We start from the raw sequence: 19,517 nt of genomic DNA, 5'->3' as shown, positions 1-19,517 counted from the left end.
GAGGCTGCCTCCTGGAGCCTCAGGGGTATGGAACCAGGACAGTGCAGAGAAAGGCCTTTATTGTCCCAGGCTGGAGGGCAGGGTCAGAGGTAGCTGACAACATCATTGCAGATGATGGGCTGGCGACTGCGGCAACTCATGAGGGCTGCAAAGCGTGAGACATCTGCTGGCAGTTCGGGTTCCGGGCGAGGTGGGCATGACAGTCGCTTTCCTGCCACTGCAGCCCGGCGTGCCCTGGCCAGCTGGCGCCGCAGCTGCTCAGAGAGGCCAAGCAGGAACTGGGGGGGCCGAGCACGGGCACGGGGCCCACCCCCACTGTCCCCCTCACCTGCTGCCTCGGGCAGCTCCATCCAGTTGTGCACCAAGTCAGCAAAACAGTTGTCTCCCAGCACCAGGGGCTGGCGACTACGACCTCTGCTAAGTAGGGCTGCTGTCCAGTCCTCAGCTTCCAGCCCCTGCCAGTGCTCCAGGCAGGCGTCTGGGGTGGACTTGGGCCGTGGTCGGTGGGCAGGTGGTACACTGGCCGCAGGAGCTCTGCCAGGCAGGGGGATGCCACTGGCCGAGAGGCGCTGTCTACGGGGGGGCCATGCTGAGGGTGCTGGATGCTGGAGTACAGGCAGCTCTTCCTCTCTCCATGTGCTGCCTGACACCTCTGAGAAGCCAGAGTCCCAGTCTAGGGCATGCTCCCTGGGGCCTCCCAAGGCTGCACCCCTGTCTCCTGTCACCACAGCTTCTTCCTCCTCTTCCTCCACACCACAGGCTGAGTCCTCTTCCAAGGCATCTGAGGCCCTGAGCCGGTGCTTGAGCCGCATGCCTGGGCCAGGTTTGGGGGGTTCTGGAAGGGGGCCAGGCATTGGGGGTGAGTCTGTGTCCCGGCCACACAGCTGTGGAAGAAGAGAGGGCAGAAGTCGAAGGAGCAGTGCTTGTCACCCGTCTGCCTGGTCAGGCCAATTCCAAAACAGAAGGCCCAGGAGGGCTGGATTGGCCTGCAGGCCTAGGCAGCAAAGCCTCTAGTGGGCACAGGGCCGGCCGGCATGGGGCGCTGGCACACGAAGCTCGTGTGGCTCCCATCGGCCGACCTGGTGGCAGTCCGGCAGGCTGCAGCACGCAGCGCCGGGCAAGTCGGTACCCGCCACCAGGGCGGGAGGCAGGGTTGCGGGCCTGCATTGGGAAATAAGTCCTGCTCAGGGCTGGGGGGGGGGCATCCTGTGACTCTTGAGGGATTCAGCTCCCCAAAGCCCGCAGCGTCTTTCAGAGAAGAATAGAGCACCTGCCAGGTGGGGTATAGAGGACAGAGGTACAGGCCAGCCTGGAATAGGGGGCATCCACAGCAGCGCCACACCTCTTTAGTCCCTCACAGCCCCCTGCTCCGCCCCACAAGAAGTTTCTCCCACCAACTTCCTCCGCCGCGCCGGCAGCACGGCCAGCTGGGCGGCTGTTACTTGATGCCCAGCACAGCTTCCAACCGTCCGAAACCCGACGCGGGCCATCTGGGCCATCTGCGTCGCCCCGCCCCCATCCTGTCTTGGATGGGCACTCGGGAGAGCCCCCCACCCGAGTGCCGTTCGGGCAGGAAGGCAGCCGAGCACCCCACACACGTCCTCACAAGCCACACCCGCTCCCAAGCCTCACCAGTTCCCAGCGGAGCTGGCCCAGGAAACTGTCAAGCCGAGCACTGTGCATGCCCGTTCCGGAGCCCCCGCCAGGCCTGCCAGTTCCTCTTCGAACTCCAGCCAGAGGGATGCGGAGAGGGCCCCGCGGGCCGTCCAGCGGCGCCCTTACCCTCCGCCTGGCTCCGCGGCTCCTCCCTCTCCCTAGCTCCCGCCGTCGCTGCCGCCCCAACATCTGGCAGCCCCGGCCCCGCCCCTAGCGCCGCAGCCAATGGGGCTGGGGCGGGGCTGATGTGGCCCCGCCCCGCGGACTCTGCCGGGTGGGTGAGCCGGACACCCACTACCAACTCCACAGCAGCTCTGGGGGGAGGGGCAGGACTATAGCTGGAAGCTGGGCCGCGTCCGGCCCCTGACTACCCGGGCCGTTGAGCTGACTCCGGGTTCGCTGCATGACCCAGGACAAGTCGCTGCCTTGCGGTAGCCTCAGCTTCCCCATTTTTCCCAGGATAGAGTTGTGGTCCCTCCCGCGCGGGTTCCCCGGCTGCGCCCTTGAGCGGGCAGAGCGCCCCCAATCGTCGGATTCGGCACTGATGTGGCCCACTCGCGGTTCGACCCACTGAATCCGCTCCTGTAGCCGGCCTTGACAGTCCCTGGAAGTCATGGGAGGGGTCCGGCCCCTCAGAGGACTCCGGGAACGCCGAACCTCTTTGCAGCACCGGGGAGGAGCCTCGGCCAAGGCCCAGACCCCGCCCTATCTGCCCCTCGTCTCGGCCTAGCTAAGCAGGGCTGCCCTCTAGTGGGCAGCACCTGGTTAGCTGCGATTCCCGCGGCGACACTCCCATCCCCTCTGCCCCAGACCACATGCGGGCTGAGTACAGGGGGTTACGGCGGGGCTCTCTGACCCACCTTACCTGAGCCCGCTCCATAGTCGGAGGCTAGGTTCAAGGACACAGACTAACTGGAGACAAACTAGACAAGTCTGTAGACAGAAAAATACCAGGGAATGAGGGCGACGGGCCAGGTTGGGAGAGGGGACTCTCAGAGGAGGTGGCATTCTGTATGGGATCTGGATGAGCCATCAAGGGGAGATCAAGAAGAGGGGCATTCTAGGTGGTGGGATCAGCCAGTTACAGGCCCTGAGAGGACAGGAGCTAGACAGGACATAACATAAAGCAGACCTAGATATCTCTGATGGTGGTAGTTGGGGGAGTGAAGAGGTCAGCAAAACCAGGCTCCTAGCAGTCTTAGAAAGGAATAAGGGGTTTTGTTCTTGGTGTGATGGGGAGCAATGGGGGCTTTTGAGCATCACCTGGGCTGCAAAGAAAGGGGTCCCTTGGGGGAATGTTTTGGAGTTAAAAATCAAGCCTTGCTGATGCATGAGTATGGGAAGAGAAAGAGAAGCATGAAGCATGACTCCTAGATTTCTGGCCTGAACAACTGATTGGATGGAATGGCCATGAATCAATCCAAGCAAGACTGGAGAAGAGTGGGCTTGGAGACGAAAATCAAATGATCATTTGTGGACATGTGACCCTTAAGATGCCTGTTAGGCATCCAAGAGGAGATGTGGGGTCAGCCACTGGGTGTGTGACTCTGCTGCCTGGGAGAGAGATCAGGACTGAAGCTTTGGATCTGGGAGGCAAAGTGAGTGGATGGTATTTTTTTTTTTTTTCCAAAAGAGAAGTCATTAAGTAAGCAATGCTTTTGTTTTTATTTTCACTTATATATTTTTTGAATTTTTGAATTTTATTTATTTTTTTATACAGCAGGTTCTTATTAGTTATCTACTTTATACATATTAGTGTATATATATCAATTCCAATTTCCCAATTCATCCCATCCCCCCACCCCCACCCCACCACTTTCCCCCCTTGGTGTCCATATGTTTGTTCTCTACCTCTGTGTCTCCATTTCTGCCCCGCAAACTGGTTCATCTGTACCGTTTTTCTAGGTTCCCCATATATGTGTTAATATACGATATTTGTTTTTCTCTTTCTGACTTACTTCACTCTGTATGAGAGTCTCTAGATCCATCCATGTCTCTACAAATGACCCAAATTCATTTCTTTTTATGGCTGAGTAGTATTCCATTGTATGTATGTACCACGTCATCTTTATCCATTCATCTGTCGATGGGCATTTAGGTTGCTTCCATGACCTGGCTATTGTAAATGGTGCTGCAATGAACATAGGGGTGCATGTGTCTTTTTGAATTATGGTTTTCTCTGGGTATATGCCCAGTACTGGGATTGCTGGGTCATATGGTAATTCTATTTTTAGTTTTTTAAGGAACCTCCATACTGTTCTCCATAGTGGCTGAATCAATTTACATTCCCACCAACAGTGCAAGAGGGTTCCCTTTTCTCCACACCCTCTCCAGCATTTGTTGTTTGTAGATTTTCTGATGATGCCCATTCTAACTGGTGTGAGCTGATACCTCATTGTAGTTTTGATTTGCATTTCTCTAATAATTAGTGATGTTGAGCAGCTTTTCATGTGCTTCTTGGCCATCTGTATGTCTTCTTTGGAGAAATGTCTATTTAGGTCTTCTGCCCATATTTTGATTGGGTTGTTTGTTTTTTTAATATTGAGCTGCATGAGCTGTTTATACATTTTGGAGATTAATCCTTTGTCCATTGATTCGTTTGCAAGTATTTTCTCCCATTCTGAGGGTTGTCTTTTCGTCTTGTTTGTGGTTTCCTTTGCTTTCCAAAAGCTTTGAAGTTTCATTAGGTCCCATTTGTTTATTTTTGTTTGTATTTCCATTACTCTAGGAGGTGGATGAAAAAAGATCTTGCTGTGATTTATGTCAAAGAGTGTTCTTCCTATGTTTTCCTCTAAGAGTTTTATAGTGTCCAGTCTTATATTTATGTCTCTAATCCATTTTGAGTTTATTTTTGTGTATGGTGTTAGGGAGTGTTCTAATTTCATTCTTTTACATGTAGCTGTCCAGTTTTCCCAGCATCACTTATTAAAGTGATTGTCTTTTCTCCATTGTATACCCTTGCCTCTTTTGTCATAGATTAGTTGACCATAGGTGCATCGGTTTATGTCTGGGCTTTCTATCCTGTTCCATTGATCTATATTTCTGTTTTTGTGCCAGTACCATATTGTCTTGATTACTGTAGGTTTGTAGTGTAGTCTGAAGTCAGGGAGTCTGATTCCTCCAGCTCCATTTTTTTCCCTCAAGACTGCTTTGGCTATTCGGGGTCTTTTGTGTCTCCATACAAATTTTAAGATTTTTTTGTTCTAGTTCTGTAAAAAATGCCACTGGTAATTTGATAGGGATTGCATTGAATCTGTAGATTGCTTTGAGTAGTATAGTCATTTTCACAACATTGATTCTTCCAATCCAAGAACATGGTATATCTCCCCATCTGTTTGTGTCATCTTTGATTTCTTTCAACAGTGTCTTATAGTTTTCTGAGTACAGGATTTTACCTCCTTAGGTAGGTTTATTCCTAGGTATTTTATTCTTTTTGTTGCAGTGGTGAATGGGATTGTTTCCTTAATTTCTCTTTCTGATCTTTCATTGTTAGTGTATAGGAATGCAAGAGATCTCTGTGCATTAATTTTGTATCCTGCAACTTTACCAAATTCGTTGATCAGCTGATTCACCGATCAGTTTTCTGGTGGCATCTTTAGGATTCTCTATGTATAGTATCATGTCATCTGCAAACAGTGACAGTTTTACTTCTTCTTTTCCAATTTGTATTCCTTTTATTTCTTTTTCTTCTCTGATTGCCATGGCTAGGACTTCCAAAACTATGTTGAATAATAGTGGTGTGAGTGGACATCCTTGTCTTGTTCCTGATCTTAGAGGAAATGCTTTCAGTTTTTCACCATTGAGAATGATGTTTGCTGTGGGTCTGTCGTATATGGCCTTTATTATGTTGAGGTACGTTCCCTCTATGCCCACTTTCTGGAGAGTTTTTATCATAAATGGGTGTTGAATTTTGTCAAAAGGTTTTTCTGCATCTATTGAGATGATCATATGGTTTTTCTCCTTCAGTTTGTTAATATGGTGTATCACATTGATTGATTTGCATATATTGAAGAACGCTTGCATCCCTGGGATAAATCCCACTTGATCATGGTGTATGATCCTTTTAATGTGTTGTTGGATTCTGTTTGCTAGTATTTTGTTGAGGATCTTTGCATCTATATTCATCAGTGATATTGGTCTATAATTTTCTTTTTTTGTAGTATCTTTGTCTGGTTTGGGTATCAGGGTGATGGTGGCCTTGTAGAATGAGTTTGGGAGTGTTCCTTCCTCTGCAATTTTTTGTAAGAGTTTGAGAAGGATGGGTGTTGGCTCTTTAAATGTTTGATAGAATTCACCTGTGAAGCCATCTGGTCCTGGACTTTTGTTTGTTGGAAGATTTTTAATCACAGTTTCAATTTCATTACTTGTGATTTGTCTGTTCATATTTTCTATTTCTTCCTGGTTCAGTCTTGGAAGGTTATACCTTTCTAAGAATTTGTCCATTTCTTCCAGGTTGTCCATTTTATTGGCATAGAGTTGCTTGTAGTAGTCTCTTAGGATGCTTTGTATTTCTGTAGTGTCCGTTGTGACTTCTCCTTTTTCATTTTTGCTTTTTTTTTTTTTTTTTGTGGTACGTGGGCCTCTCACTGTTGCGGCCTCTCCCGTTGCGGAGCACAGGCTCCAGATGCGCAGGCTCAGCGGCCATGGCTCACGGGCCCAGCCGCTCCGCGGCATGTGAGATCTTCCCAGACTGGGTCACGAACCCATGTCCCCTGCATCAGCAGGCGGACTCTCAACCACTGTGCCACCACGGAAGCCCCTCTTTTTTCATTTTTCATTTTATTGATTTGAGTCCTCTCCCTCTTTTTCTTGATGAGTCTGGCTAAAGGTTTATCAATTTTGTTTATCTTCTCAAACAACCAGCTTTTAGTTTTATTGATCTTTGCTATTGTTTTCTTTGTTCCTATTTCATTTATTTCTGCTCTGATCTTTATAATTTCACCGAAATTATAAAGCCCGAAACATTCTTTATTTTAAAGTCTATTTTATCTGATATGAGTACTGCTACTCCAGCTCTCTTTTGATTTCCATTTGCATGGAATATCTTTTTCCATCCCCTCACTTTCAGTCTGTATCTGTCCCTAGGTCTGAAGTGGGTCTCTTGCAGACAGCATATATATGGGTCTTGTTTTTGTATCCATTCAGGAAGCCTGTGTCTTTTGGTTGGAGCATTTAATCCATTCACGTTTAAGGTAATTATCGATATGTATGTTCCTATTACCATTTTCTTAGTTGTTTTGGGTTTGTTTTTGTAGGTCTTTTTCTTCTCTTGTGTTTCCCACTAAGAGAAGTTCCTTTAGCATTTGTTGTAGAGCTGGTTTGGTGGTGCTGAATTCTCTTAGTTTTTGCTTGTCTGTAAAGCTTTTGATTTCTCCATCGAATCTGAATGAGATCCTTGCCGGGCAGAGTGATCTTGGTTGTAGCTTCTTCCCTTTCATCACTTTAAGTATATCATGCCACTCCCTTCTGGCTTGTAGAGTTTCTGCTGAGAAATCAGCTGTTAACCTTATGGGAGTTCCCTTGTATGTTATTGTCATTTTCCCCTTGCTGCTTTCAATAATTTTTCTTTGTCTTTAATTTTTATCAATTTGATTACTATGTGTCTCGGCGTGTTTCTCCTTGGGTTTATCCTGCCTGGGACTCTCTGAGCTTCCTGGACGTGGGTTGCTATTTCCTGTCCCACGTTAGGGAAGTTTTCGGCTGTAATCTCTTCAAATATTTTCTCTGGTCCTTTCTCTGTCTCTTCTCCTTCTGGGACCCCTATAATGCGAATGTTGTTGCATTTAATGTTGTCGCAGAAGTCCCTTAGGCTGTCTTCATTTCTTCTCATTCTTTTTTCTTTATTCTGTTCCGCAGCAGTGAGTTCCACCATTCTGTCTTCCAGGTCACTTATCCGTTCTTCTGCCTCAGTTATTCTGCTATTGATTCCTTTTAGTGTATTTTTCATTTCAGTTATTGTATTGTTCATCTCTGTTTGTTTTTGTTCTTTAATTCTTCTAGGTGTTTGTTCTTTAATTCTTCTAGGTCTTTGTTAAACATTTCCTGCATTTTCTCCATCTTTGCCTCCATTCTTTTTCCGAGGTCCTGGATCATCTTCACTATCATTATTCTGAATTCTTTTTCTGGAAGGTTGCCTATCTCCACTTCATTTAGTTGTTTTTCTGGGGTTTTATCTTGTTCCTTCATCTGGTACAAAGTCCTCTGCCTTTTCATTTTGTCTATTTTTCTGTGAATGTGGTTTTCCTTCCACAGGATGCAGAATTGTAGCTCTTCTTGCTTCTGCTGTCTGCCCTCTGGTGGATGAGGCTATCTAAGAGGCTTGTGCAAGCTTCCTGATGGGAGGGACTAGTGGTGGGTAGAGCTGGGTGTTGCTCTGCTGAGTAGAGCTCAGTGAAACTTTAATCTGCTTGTCTGCTGATAGGTTGGGCTGGGTTCCCTCCCTATTGGTTGTTTGGTCTGAGGTGACCCAGCACTGGAGCCTACCTGGCTCTTTGGTGGGGCTAATGTCAGGCTCTGGGAGGGCTTATACCAAGGAGTACTTCCCAGAACTTCTTCTGACAGTGTCCTTGTCCCCATGGTGAGCCACAGCCACCCCCTGCCTCTGCAGGAGACCCTCCAACACTAGCAGGTAGGTCTGGTTCAGTCTCCTATGGGGTCACTGCTCCTTCCCCTGGGTCCCGATGCTCATACTACTTTGTGTGTGCCCTCCAAGAGTGGAGTCTCTGTTTCCCCCAGTCCTGCCGAAGTCCTGCAATCAAATCCCTCTAGCCTTCAAAGTCTGATTCTCTAGGAATTCCTCCTCCTGTTGCCGGAACCCCAGGTTGGGAAGCCGGACGTGGGGCTCAGAACCTTCACTCCAGTGGGCGGACTCCTGTGGTATAAGTGTTCTTCCATTTGTGAGTCACCCACCCCAAAGTTATGGGATTTGATTTTGTTGTGATTGCGCCCCTCGTACCATCTCACTGTGGCTTCTCCTTTGTCTTTGGATGTGGGGTATCTTTTTTGGTGAGTTCCAGTGTCTTCCTGTTGATGACTGTTCAGCAGCTAATTGTGATTCTGATGCTCTCACAAGAGGGAGTGAGTGCACGTCCTTCAACTCCGCCATCTTGAACCAATCTGAGTGGATGGTGTTTAAGGCCATGTGCCTGGATGTGAGGCGGAAGGTGGACAGAGGATGGCAGCAGTCAGGACTGAGCCCTGGAACACTCCACTGGGTGGAGGTAGGGACGATGAAGCAGAACCAGCAAAGGAACTGAGCAGGAGCAGCCAGAGAGGTGGGAGGAAGCTGAGAGAGTGTGGGCACTTAGGAGCCAAGGGGAGCCAGCATCAAATGCTGCCGAGGTGGTGAGAGTAGAGAATAAACTGCAGTTTGAAGGTCTCTGAGGACCCCAACAAGGGCATTTTTATGGAGAGAGGGACAAGCTCAACTGTAGTGGGTAGAAAAGAGAGTGAGAGGTGAAGAACTGGAGAGGGCATGTGTAGACAACCTTTTAAACATTGACATATAATGTAAATAAAATGAACAGACAACTCTCAAAGGTACAGCACTATAAATGTTAAAATCTGTAGACACCTGTGCAACTGTCACCCAGATCAAGATATAGAATATCACCAGCCACTCCAGGAAGCCACTTTTTGCCCCCTCCAATTGATACCCCTAAAAGTAACCACCATTTTTATTTCTGTCACCAAGGATACCTTTTGTTTGTTTAATGTACACAGGTTTTGAGAGATTTTGTTGATGGTTGGGCTCAGATTTTATAGGCAGATAATGTTCTTTCTTTTTTTTTCTTTTCTTCGTTTGGCTGTGTTGGGTCTTCATTGCTGCGGTGAGCGGGGGCTACTCTTTGTTGCAGTGCACAGGCTTTGCGGTGGCTTCTCTTGTTGTGGAGCATGGGCTCTAGGCGCATGGGCTTCAGTAGTTGTGGCACGCAGGCTCAGTAGGTGTGGCTCATGGGCTCTAGAGTGCAGGCTCAGTAGTTGTGGTGCACGGGCTTAGTTGCTCCGTGGCATGTGGGATCTTCCCAGACCAGGGATCGAACCCGTGTCTCCTGCATTGTCAGGTGGATTCTTAACTGCTGCACGACCAGGGAAGTCCCTAGGCAGATAATGTTCTAATGGGAGTGGGCAGCTGGAGTTCAGACTCTGTGGGGTAGCAGGTCCTGGGCCCAGTTTTCCTGGGTTCTGTGCTTGCTCTCTCTCCAAGGACTGCATGACCAAGATTTCCTTGAGCCTCAGTTTCCCTATCTGAAGCTTGATCCTTCTCCCCTCACATCTCCTTTGAATTCTAGTAATAAATAGGGGAATTCATTGGGAGCAGTGAAAAAAATGCAGTTTTCCAGGCCTCTTGATGGCTGTAGAGTCTAGAGCTCAGTCACTAGGGATGGGCAGGGCTAGAATGTTGGAGGCCCAGCTTTGTTTGAGCAACTGACCTGGCAACGGGGTGGGCCTGACAAACACTTCTGGCTTTCTGTAGTCTCCTCTGCTGTCTGTATCTTCAGGCCACTATGGTGCTGCTCAGGACCCTGGTGCTTCTTCTTGCTCTGGTTGTCTCTGGTGAGGAGCTGGTGGGTGGGGGAACTCCAGTTCTCACCCCCTGACTCCACAGTGGAGTCTTGATCCCTCTCAGATAAGCTACCATGGAGGACAGGGGGTGGGGGGAGCCAGGAAATGGCAAAGATCTGTATCCCCGACCCTCATTCCTTCTCTTGGCTGCTTCGTCGACCAAGTTCTCACTCGCAGTCTGTGAAATGAGCTGACCCATGGTTGGATGTGGGGGACAAAGAAGGACTTTGGCTGCTTGTTTCCAGGATGTGGCCAGGCCCTAAGGCAGAAAGGAGGGACTCTGACTGTGTATATGGTTCCATGAGAATGGGGCCCTCCAGCCTGAATCATCTCTTCCTCACAGACCTCCACTCCCTGCCCTGGTTCATAAATGTCTCTGAGAGCCAGGGACCTGGCACCATCCTTCAGTCTTTCTCCTTCAACTGCTCTTCACACACACCCACCCTGGAGTTGCTCCATGTGCAGCCACCCACCACCTTCTTCAACCCGCCTAGCCTAACTAGATGGCAGGGGATCTATGTGGGCAAGGTAGGGTCATGGGCACAACTGGGGACCATGGGGGAACAAGGACAGACCCTAAATTCACAAAGCCAGAGGTGGCATAGGGGGATGGAGATCCTAGGCCCCACATGGCACTGCCTCCTGCCACAGATGACCTTGAGCAGCTCGGCCCGGCTGGATGCCCTGACAGTGAACCACTATGAACTGCAGCTGCGGTTCACATGTGGCAACCATGTGATGGAGGGGCCACTCTCTGTGGATGTGCAGCGGGACCCTGGCCATATCCAGTGTGCTGGTCGATTTGCCAGCCCAGGTGAGGCAGGGACAGCAGGCAGGGGGTGTGGGCAGGCATGACCTGAACAGAACCCCCCATGACTTCCCCTCTGGCCAGCTGGGGAAATCATTCAGGTGCCAGAAACTGTCAAACCTGGGGCCCGGCTGTACACTCTGCTGCTCCCAGGCCAGGGAGCCCAGGTGAGCCCTGCACATGGGCAGTGGTGGTGGTGGGGGGTAGGATGGAGGGTCGGGGGGAGATGCGGAGACCAAGCCCAGCCCCTGCCTGGCCAAGCATAGCCTGCAGAAGGATTCTTTAGTCTACAGCTGAGCCTCAGCAATGATGCATGTTTTTGGAGAGAGCCACTGAGGGCTGCCCACCCCCAATGACTATGGCTGTTCCCATAGGGACATCTCAGGGGCTGAGTTCTTCTTTAAATTCTTCTGAATTCTTCATGAAATTTCTGTATCATGAAATTTCTGTATCAGATTTCCAAAAGAAATCTAGATTAAAAACAAAATAATTAGTTTAAAAGCAGAGAGGATTGCGGATCAGGGCCCGGGGGAGCCCAGGCTAGAGTGGCAGTGGCAGGGTATGGGAGAGTTGAGAGTGGGCAGGTACCTGCTGGGTTGTTGGGGGACTTTGACAGGGATGCTTGGGGCACTGAGGGTTGGGGAAGGGGCCTCCAGCATCTCTGTCCTGTCAGATAAGCATCACCAGTGCCCAGGATCCGCCATACTTCCCTGGACCTTTCTCTATCAATGGGCAGGGTTGGCTGCAGGCGCCATCCCAGGGCCTCAGAGGCCAGGCTCAAAAGGTGAGCATGACTTGGGACCTGGAGATATCCATGAATTGGGCATAAAATGGGCAGAGCCACTACCTCCTGGAAGTTTGTTTGTTCCTGACCTCCTCAATCATGCTGCCTTCTCCAGACATAGCCCATACCTGTACCTGCTGCCCCATGCTGGCTGTACTCCCACCTTGGCGTGGTTCTGTGCTGGGCTCTGGAGTTCTAGAAAGAAGAGGGATCCCTGGCTCCAGGAGCCCATGGTGCCCCTTATAGAAAGGAGAAAGTTCTGAGCAGTCACACAGGAAGTGAAAGCTCTTGGTACAGTGCCTAGTGTAGTCTGGAGGAGGTTAGAGAAGTTCCTTCTTTAAAACTTCCACGTCTTATTGACTGACTCTTAGCAACTCTAAGATGATAATTCACATTGTGAATGATTCATATATTACTCTTTTGGGGGCTGTATGCATCCTAAGAGAAGGACTTATGACCCAGAAGAGTGAGACACAAAGGAATATCTGTCAGCAGAGTGACAGGTCATAGGGAGGAGTGAGTGTCGGGGTTCCTTGCGGAGGTCCTGAGGTGGCGCTGCCTATTTGAAGGGACGACTGGGCACAGCTATACAGGTAGACACACACCGTGGTTCCCTTCTTGTTTTGTGTGCACCGCAGGTCTTCCAGCTTCAGATCCTGGTGAACTTTGGACAAGGCCGAAGCTGCTGTGGGATGCTGACAGTGAAAGTTTTGCCTGCTCCCTCCAGCCAGGTCTCCTTCCTGTAAGGTTCCCCTACCCTGGGAACAGTGGGGAAGGCAGGACCTAGCCCCAGGGAATTAGGAGTAGGGTTAAGGTGTGGGGCTGCTTGAGCATCCCCAGCTGGCTCCTGTACCAGGGAAGACCCAGGGGAGGGGTCCGTAGACCCCGCCGGGGTGGCGGGAGAAAGTAGGAGCCAGTGCCCCCATTTTGGTCCAGGCAGCAAGCCCAGAATATCACCATCCCGGAGAACCTGGTCCCCGGAAGTAAGGTGGTTCAGGTCCAGGCCCGGGGCTTCGATGTGCGCTACGAGATCCTCTCCCCAGTGCCCTGCCGGCTCTTCTCCATCGGACGCGGTGAGGGGCACGGAGGGCGGGTAAGGGGATGCCTCTGCGGCTGGTCTAGAAGCGACCCGCACTACCTCATCGCTCTCTTGAGTAAACGAGCCTGGTGCCGAGGCAGAAACTGGGGCGAGGTCGCGTTTGGGGGCCCGAAGTTAGAAGCGAGCCTTGGAGGAGGCGGCCAAGTGGTCAGTCTCTGCGCCCTCCCCCGCCAGCGGATCCGTGGGAGGGTGGGAACTGGACTGAGCTGGGGGCGGGGCCGAACTCTGCGTCCCCCGCCCTCCCAACCCGCCCAGTCGACGGAGTGGTCCGGACAACGTCGCCCCTGGAGCTGGCGCAAGCCCCAGACGCCGCGGTCACTAGGCTGCGGGTGAAGGCCTTTGAGCGTCTCCGGCCGTGGGCCAGCGCCGAGCTTGATTTCAAGGTGGACGTGCAGTCGGTCAACCGCTGGCCCCCGCGCTGCACACCAGCGCTGCTGGCGTGAGTATATGGGAGCCTTACCTTGGCTATTGGGTAGAGCCATGGTTCGCCGCCCAGCCCCAGCTCCCGCCCTGCCGCCCTGCCCTCTGCTCCCAGGACTCAAATCCCCGAGACCACGCCTGTGGGCACCGTGCTGAATACCTTCACTTGCACTGACCCGGACTCTCCTGGCTCCACCCTGGACTACCAGCTACTGTTCCACAGCCCTGCTGGCGCAGCCAGCCTCTGCCTTCAAGACAGAGTCCTGGAGGTGCCCAGTCCCCGATCCCAGACCCATGTGCAGAGTGCTTGAACAGGAAGGGGGGTGGGCCAATGGTCTGCGGGAGCCGAGACCATGAGGGTGAAGGAGATGGTGGTGGAGCCAACCTGTTTTACAGTCTGGAAAACGGAGGGTCAGGGTAGGCTATCTGTGAGTAACCTGGCCTGAGGCAGCCCAGTGTGGCTCAAGGCTCTCCCAGGCCTTGGCTGGGCATCACCCTCTGGCCCCTCTGACTAGGTGAATGCCACACTGGACTGTGACACTCCTGGCACCTGCTTTCATCATGCAGCTTCCATTCTGGTGCTTGATGGTGGTCAGCCTCTGATGACCAGTGAGTGACCATGCCCAGGCCTGGACATTCAGGACCGGGTTCTTCTATACCCTTCTTCCTATTCTCAGGATGGGGTCATCTCTCCTCCCTCAGAAACCAATAGGGCAGGGTTGTCTCCACCAAAGACCCCTGGCAGAGGCACATTTCTCCTCGCTGAGACCCCTTGGCAGGGGAGGGCTATTGTCCTTCCTCCTTCCAGAGCCTCTACCTCCTTAAGCCGCCAGGGCAGGGCTGGGCAACCCAGGCCAGCTCCCTGACTGCCAAACGGCTTCCAGCTGAGGTGCCAGTACTGGTGATGGTGACACCTGTCAACGAGTTCTCCCCAGCCTGTGTCCCACGCACATTCCGGGTTCGTGAGGATGCAGGGCCCCACGCTCTTCTGGGCTCTGTGGTGGGCAAGGACATGGATTACCCGCACGACAGCATTGAGTACTCCATCCCTGGCGGGTCTGCCACTTTTGCTGTGGACCGTCTCAGCGGTACTCCCACCCCAGGGCTGGGATGGAGGGGCGAAGCCAGAGTTGACTCTGCAAGCTGAGGCAGTGGCCACCCCTTCTAGGGGAGGTTCGCCTCCTGGGGCCTTTGGACTATGAGCTGCAGAAGTTCCACAGGCTCACTGTCCTGCTGACTGACCATAGCCAAGACCAGGACCCCACCTGCCACCGCTCAGGCTCTTGCACAATTACCATTGAGGTGGAGGTAATTGAGCCCCGAAGCCTTGGAAAGAATTGGAAAGAGTTCATATCTCCCTCTGGCCTTCTGCTTTTGCACTGTCTCAGGTTCCTCCACTGGTTGGCTGGAGAGGGGTGGGGTCTCACTGTGGAAAGCTTTGGAACCTGTTGCCTGATACCAAGGTTCTGGCTGTGGTGGGAGGAGGCTGAGGGGCTGGCCTGGGGGTTTGGGAGTGGGTGATCTGACTACCTGCTTGCAGGATGTGAACGACCATGCCCCCGAGTGTGAGCCCCCATTTCAGGAGCTCACCATCCACACTCACCTGGGCCGCAGCATGGAGGTGACCAGGGTGTCATGTCGGGCGCCCCAAGAGCCACAGCGCCTGGCTTTCTCCTACAGCATTGTGGGAGGTGAGGGCCAAGGGGACCACTGGGCTGTGGGGGAGAGGCAGGCCAGCAATGGTCCCCTTCTTCTGCCACTCTGTTTTCAGGGAATAGTTGGAGCCTATTCAGCCTGCAAGGAGCTGTCCTGGTGCTCAACGACCTCACGTTGGGGCCCTCCTGGCCAGAGCAGCCCCATACTTATGAGCTATTGATCCGTGTGGCCGATGCAGGTCCCTCCACCCCCCACCTCAGCACCACAGCCACTGTCATTGTGCATCTAGTTCCCTGGAGGGCCAGCACAGTGGCCACCAGCACCCACAGAGCCACAGTGAGGGGGGTCCTCAGGCCCTTGGTGGGTGGGAAGAAAGGATCTTGGAGGATGCAGGGACCTAGTTTTCCAGGTGGAACGATGGGGGAAGGCATTTCAGAGGGAACTGCTGAGTGCAAAGAGCCTGGCAATACAGAAGAGAAATCTGGGGTGTGGGGTGGCCCAGCCCTTGGAGGGCTTTGAAGGCTGGATGATCAGGGCATTTTGGCAGGGCAGTGGTGAAGCTGTGGCCCCATTTCAGGTGACTTCAATGATGACACCTCTGCTTGTGACAGACACGGAGGCTTTCTGGCAGCCGGAGCCCTGGTTTGTGGTGGTGCTGACAGTGACCAGTGCCCTTCTCCTCTTGGCTCTGGGCTGGCTCCTCAGCAGGCTCCTGTGGGGGTAGGGTTGCTATCCCTGTACTGACTGCCTCCCCCCAGCCCACTGGGGGGCTGGATCGCAGATGGATCGCATCTGTGATAGCTGGTTTTACCCAAGATTGCCCAAGTTGATGAGCAGACAAACTGATATTCAGGACTGCTCTCCTTCCAGTGGTCATCAGGTTAGAGGCAGAGATACACTGGGAGAAAGTTGTCTCCATCGCTGGCAGAACCCAGTCCTGGAAGGAGATGAGGCCCAGGGCTTTAGAATCTGAGTCTGTCATGCATTGGGCATTTATCCCTATTTCTGACCCCTGCCCTCCATTTGAAACCTGACCTTCCCCTTAGACTCTGAGTTTCTTGTGAGTACAGGACTGAACCCAGGGGTAGGTGGGAGTAAAAATGTGGGCACTGCATACAGACATAGGCTATCCCCAATAAAAGGGGCAGATGAATGGTGCTGGTTTCTGGAGCCAGCAGGTCTGCTGCTCTCACTGCTTGGTCCCTCCTCCTGGCATTTTAGGTTGGCCCAGGTGCTACAGGTACCAAGCAAACCAACCCAGGCTCTACTGCTGAACAGGTAAGCCTCCTTTGCATACCTCTATGCCTGGAAGTCCATCTCTTAAACTCATGCTGGGGCCCAGAGCCCTATCCTGTACTCCAGCTCCTACTTTGCCCCAGTATCCAGGGAACTGAGGGGTCCGTTGAGGGGTTCATGGAGGCACCGAGGATGGAGACACCCCAGGCACCCAGCAGTGTCATGAGCCTGGTATGTCAACCTACCATCCTGTGCAGTGGGCACTGAGGCTGCTGCAGAGTGCTCCCCTGCCAAGCCCGCCCCTTTTCCCATGGATGGCTGTTCCTGTGGGAGGGCCCATACCAGCACCATCAGCATGGAGGAGGCAGGTGGGCTCCTGACCCTCCTGGGGGCAGGCCTCCACCTGCTCCCCATGGGCAGGGTTCAACTCATTGCACCCTCTCATTCTTCACCTCAGCAGTATTTTGATGGCAGAGCACAGGACCCCCGTGAGTCCCCCTCTTTCCAAACCATTCTCTACTTGGGCCCACTTTCTTTCCATACCCCATTTCAATATCTCTGCCTCCCACCAGGCATCCTATCTACTGTTTCCCTGAATGGGGTCTCTTCTCACCCCCACTCACCCCTCAGCCAGTGTTTGCCAAACACCTGGCGAACATGATCTGGTTCCTGCCCATGGGGTAAAGGGGGAAAGGTGGTGAGGGAAGAGGCCCCCAAATGCTCCACTGTCACCGTGAATTATAGCAGAGTAATCTGGCACTGGGCTTAGGGGAGCTGGTGTCCAGTTTTGGGGAATCATGGATGCTTCCTGTGCATTTGAGCCAGACCTCAAAGGATGTGCTGAGAAAGGAGGGAGGGGACAAGCTGGATCAAGCAGAAGGGAGGGGGTCACACCAAGGGTCCTGGAATACCTTTCCCTGTCCTTAGGGGATGGAGGTAGTTCTGCTGAAGCCAGCAGTACCCTCCCTCTCCCCTGACCATCTGAGCTCAGGTACAGGCAGAGATTACCTGTTCAACACGCACACAGGAGCCCGGCGCTGGCTCTGAGGCCAAGAAGCTGCATCATATTTGTGGAATTTCTTCTTCACATGATTATGTGTTTTCAAGTTGATTCAATAATAAACAAAATTACAAAGAGAAGAGTCCTAGCCTTGTAACTTACATGTGGGAGAAGCTCTGAGATCTGTGCTTCCTTGTTCTCACTTGGAGAATGCCCTGTCTTGTGGGAACATTGTAGGGAGTAGTAAGGTTATTTTTCTTTTAAGAAGGCATTGTACAATGCTCTGAAATGTAAGAAGCTGTTATCCTTGCCAGTGACTGAGGGGGACTGAGGGGGCCTCCAGTTGGCCTGTCCCCTCAGAGGACACCTGCTCTGGCAGATGGGAAGGGCCCAAGAGCTTCCTTTTCCCACTGAAAGGAGGGCATTGTTCGTTTGAGAGCCCCACCAACTTCCAGGGCAGTTTGCCAACTGTATGTGGAGGTTTTCTTGAAAAGGATCTGGAGCTTTTGCAGTGAGGTGAGGGTTGGTGCAGACTTGAGCACCCTGTGGCATGGGTGGCCATGGAGGGATTGAGAGTAGCCCCCTTTTGAGCAGGTGTTCCCATTTCCTCCTGATGTGTTTCTTCTAGTTCCAGGGCCCTCTGTCCTCCCTGTGCTGAGCTGAGCTGCTGCACATGGCCGGGTGGCCTACAGTAGCCTGCAGGAGGGTGGGTTCTGTTGGGTGCAGTGCTAGCTCACTCCCAATACCCAGCCTGGCATCAGGTCTCAGGTTACTGCCAGCTCTCCCAGAGGACCTGCTGTCTTGGTGGAGGCTACCTTTACTGTGGTGTCCCCAGGTTCTCTCAACCTTCTCTCCTCTGTCAGGTCTGTAGACTTGAACCATCTTAGGGTACCAGAGAACCTCCCTTACTGAGCCAGTTATGGTACCCCAGGTGGAGGAAGAAGCTGAGTGCCTTCTGTGGGAAAAATATGCTTCACGGTGCTTCCAATAAAGTGAGGGTGTTAGAGCTGGCCTCAGGGCCAGCAACTTGACAGCAGGCCCTTACTGGAAGGGGTTGCAGGTGGATTTTTTCTGAGCACTTTACCCTGCTCTAAGGGCTTATTAAATCCTCATCTCTGAGGAGCTTGATTTTTATCCTTATTCCGCAGGTGGGGCAACCAAGCCTCAATAGTCACAAAACTAGCTAGTCCAGGCACTTGATGTGGGTCAGGCTGTGCGACTGCATCAGATGCCAAGCCCAGGGCTAGGTTCTCTGCATGGGGGGTAACGGTCTTCCCAAGACTCATAGTTGGCCTCGGGGGCAGATCATGACAATCCAGGGCAAAAGATGTTATAAGAACTCAAGACGAGATGCTCTAGGGTAGGAAGAAAGAGTGCCCGCTGTGTGCCAGGGCTTGTGCTGGGGACTGAATTGGGGACTGAACTCCAGGCAGAAGGACAAACGTGGGCAACAGGCCAGGGACTGCTGGGGCAGCACAAAAGGCTGATGAAGGGCAAACCTAGGGAAGCCGCTGGGAAGAGGGCATTACACACTGGAGCTGGTAAGAGGAGGCACGAAACCCGGTGCTTACATTTCCAGAGGTGGTGTAACCTTGGCCCGGCCTCCCCCTCTGAGCCTCAGCTTCCTCACTAGGGAGGGACAAGTCCTGCCTTCTAGGGTGAGTGATAAAAAAAAAAAGGGATGTAGCACACAGCAAACATTCCCTAAGCATGTGTGGAAGAAGACGCTGCCGGCTGCGCACGGGGGCCGCGTACTAAGAGATGCCAAGGGTGCTACGGACTCGGAGTACCCCGTGAAAGCTCTGCCGCCAGCAACTCCGGGAACGGCGCGCATGCGCCAACCCGTGCCGTCACAGTCACGTGCTGAGGCGTTCGGCACGGGCCGCGAGAGGCAGGGTCTGATTGACAAGCTGGCCTACCTGTCAGCGGGAGGCACTCCCCTGGGCGTCGGGCAAAGAGGTTGTTGATTGGGGATATTCTGAGCCGGGGGCGGGTTCTTTGCCGTCTAGGTTACTATGACGCCCGGCCCCCGCCCCCTCGGCTGGCCGCCATCTTGTTGTTGATCCGTACCTAGTGGGCAGCGCCGGGAGGTGGTCCGAGCGGCCGGTGTGGGGCCGCTGTTGCGGGGCTCAGCCACCTGCGCTGCCTGCCAGGGGGCGGGTCGAAACCTGGAGGCCCGGGGGGCCCAGCTCCCGTGGGGAGCCGTGGGCGTCCGCTGCCCGGGCCGGCCGGTGAGTGACAGGAACCGGGCCGAAAGACCGGCCTGACGCCGCGGGGCGGGCGGCGGCGGCGG

At 52.8% G+C, this 19,517-nt stretch overlaps 3 protein-coding genes across 5 annotated transcripts in view; 2 read left to right on the top strand and 1 right to left on the bottom strand.

Annotated features, from left to right (window-relative positions):
- Nucleotides 1-42: 42 nt before the first annotated feature.
- INKA1 (inka box actin regulator 1) lies at nucleotides 43-1,819 on the bottom strand. Of its 2 annotated transcripts, none has more exons than XM_029244135.1 (2): nucleotides 1,633-1,819; nucleotides 43-884 (listed from the first exon to the last, which is right to left on the bottom strand). In XM_029244135.1, the coding sequence occupies exons 1-2, from the start codon at nucleotides 1,681-1,683 to the stop codon at nucleotides 84-86; spliced, it is 852 nt and encodes a 283-aa protein (XP_029099968.1). In that variant the 5' UTR covers nucleotides 1,684-1,819; the 3' UTR covers nucleotides 43-83. The 2 variants fall into 2 exon arrangements, with proteins under 2 accessions (XP_029099968.1, XP_029099969.1); XM_029244136.1 differs by having other exon boundaries at nucleotides 43-835; nucleotides 1,633-1,800.
- Nucleotides 1,820-8,782: 6,963 nt separating this feature from the next.
- On the top strand, nucleotides 8,783-17,358 carry CDHR4 (cadherin related family member 4). Its single transcript, XM_029241685.1, has 20 exons — nucleotides 8,783-8,876; nucleotides 10,133-10,212; nucleotides 10,565-10,749; nucleotides 10,873-11,035; nucleotides 11,114-11,196; nucleotides 11,703-11,813; nucleotides 12,452-12,555; nucleotides 12,750-12,886; nucleotides 13,168-13,351; nucleotides 13,448-13,601; nucleotides 13,848-13,941; nucleotides 14,217-14,420; nucleotides 14,501-14,640; nucleotides 14,873-15,023; nucleotides 15,104-15,324; nucleotides 15,566-15,708; nucleotides 16,210-16,266; nucleotides 16,368-16,455; nucleotides 16,685-16,712; nucleotides 17,216-17,358. The coding sequence occupies exons 2-20, from the start codon at nucleotides 10,164-10,166 to the stop codon at nucleotides 17,269-17,271; spliced, it is 2,352 nt and encodes a 783-aa protein (XP_029097518.1). The 5' UTR covers nucleotides 8,783-8,876; nucleotides 10,133-10,163; the 3' UTR covers nucleotides 17,272-17,358.
- Nucleotides 17,359-19,236: 1,878 nt separating this feature from the next.
- The window catches only part of IP6K1 (inositol hexakisphosphate kinase 1), a 72,921-nt gene continuing 72,640 nt past the window's right edge, over nucleotides 19,237-19,517 (top strand). The window contains exon 1 of one of the 2 annotated variants that reach the window (XM_029244454.1): nucleotides 19,237-19,455. The gene's annotated coding sequence lies outside the window, so the exon portion shown is untranslated. The remainder of the gene's footprint in view (nucleotides 19,456-19,517) is intronic. The other variant, XM_029244457.1, reaches the window with a different exon arrangement.

Source organism: Monodon monoceros, unplaced genomic scaffold (assembly GCF_005190385.1).
Source record: "Monodon monoceros isolate NGI ecotype Baffin Bay Population unplaced genomic scaffold, NGI_Narwhal_1 Super_Scaffold_3, whole genome shotgun sequence".
Taxonomy (NCBI): Eukaryota; Metazoa; Chordata; class Mammalia; order Artiodactyla; family Monodontidae; genus Monodon; species Monodon monoceros.
The sequence above is the reverse complement of the archived record's forward strand: the minus strand, read 5'-3'. Positions and strand labels throughout refer to the sequence as shown.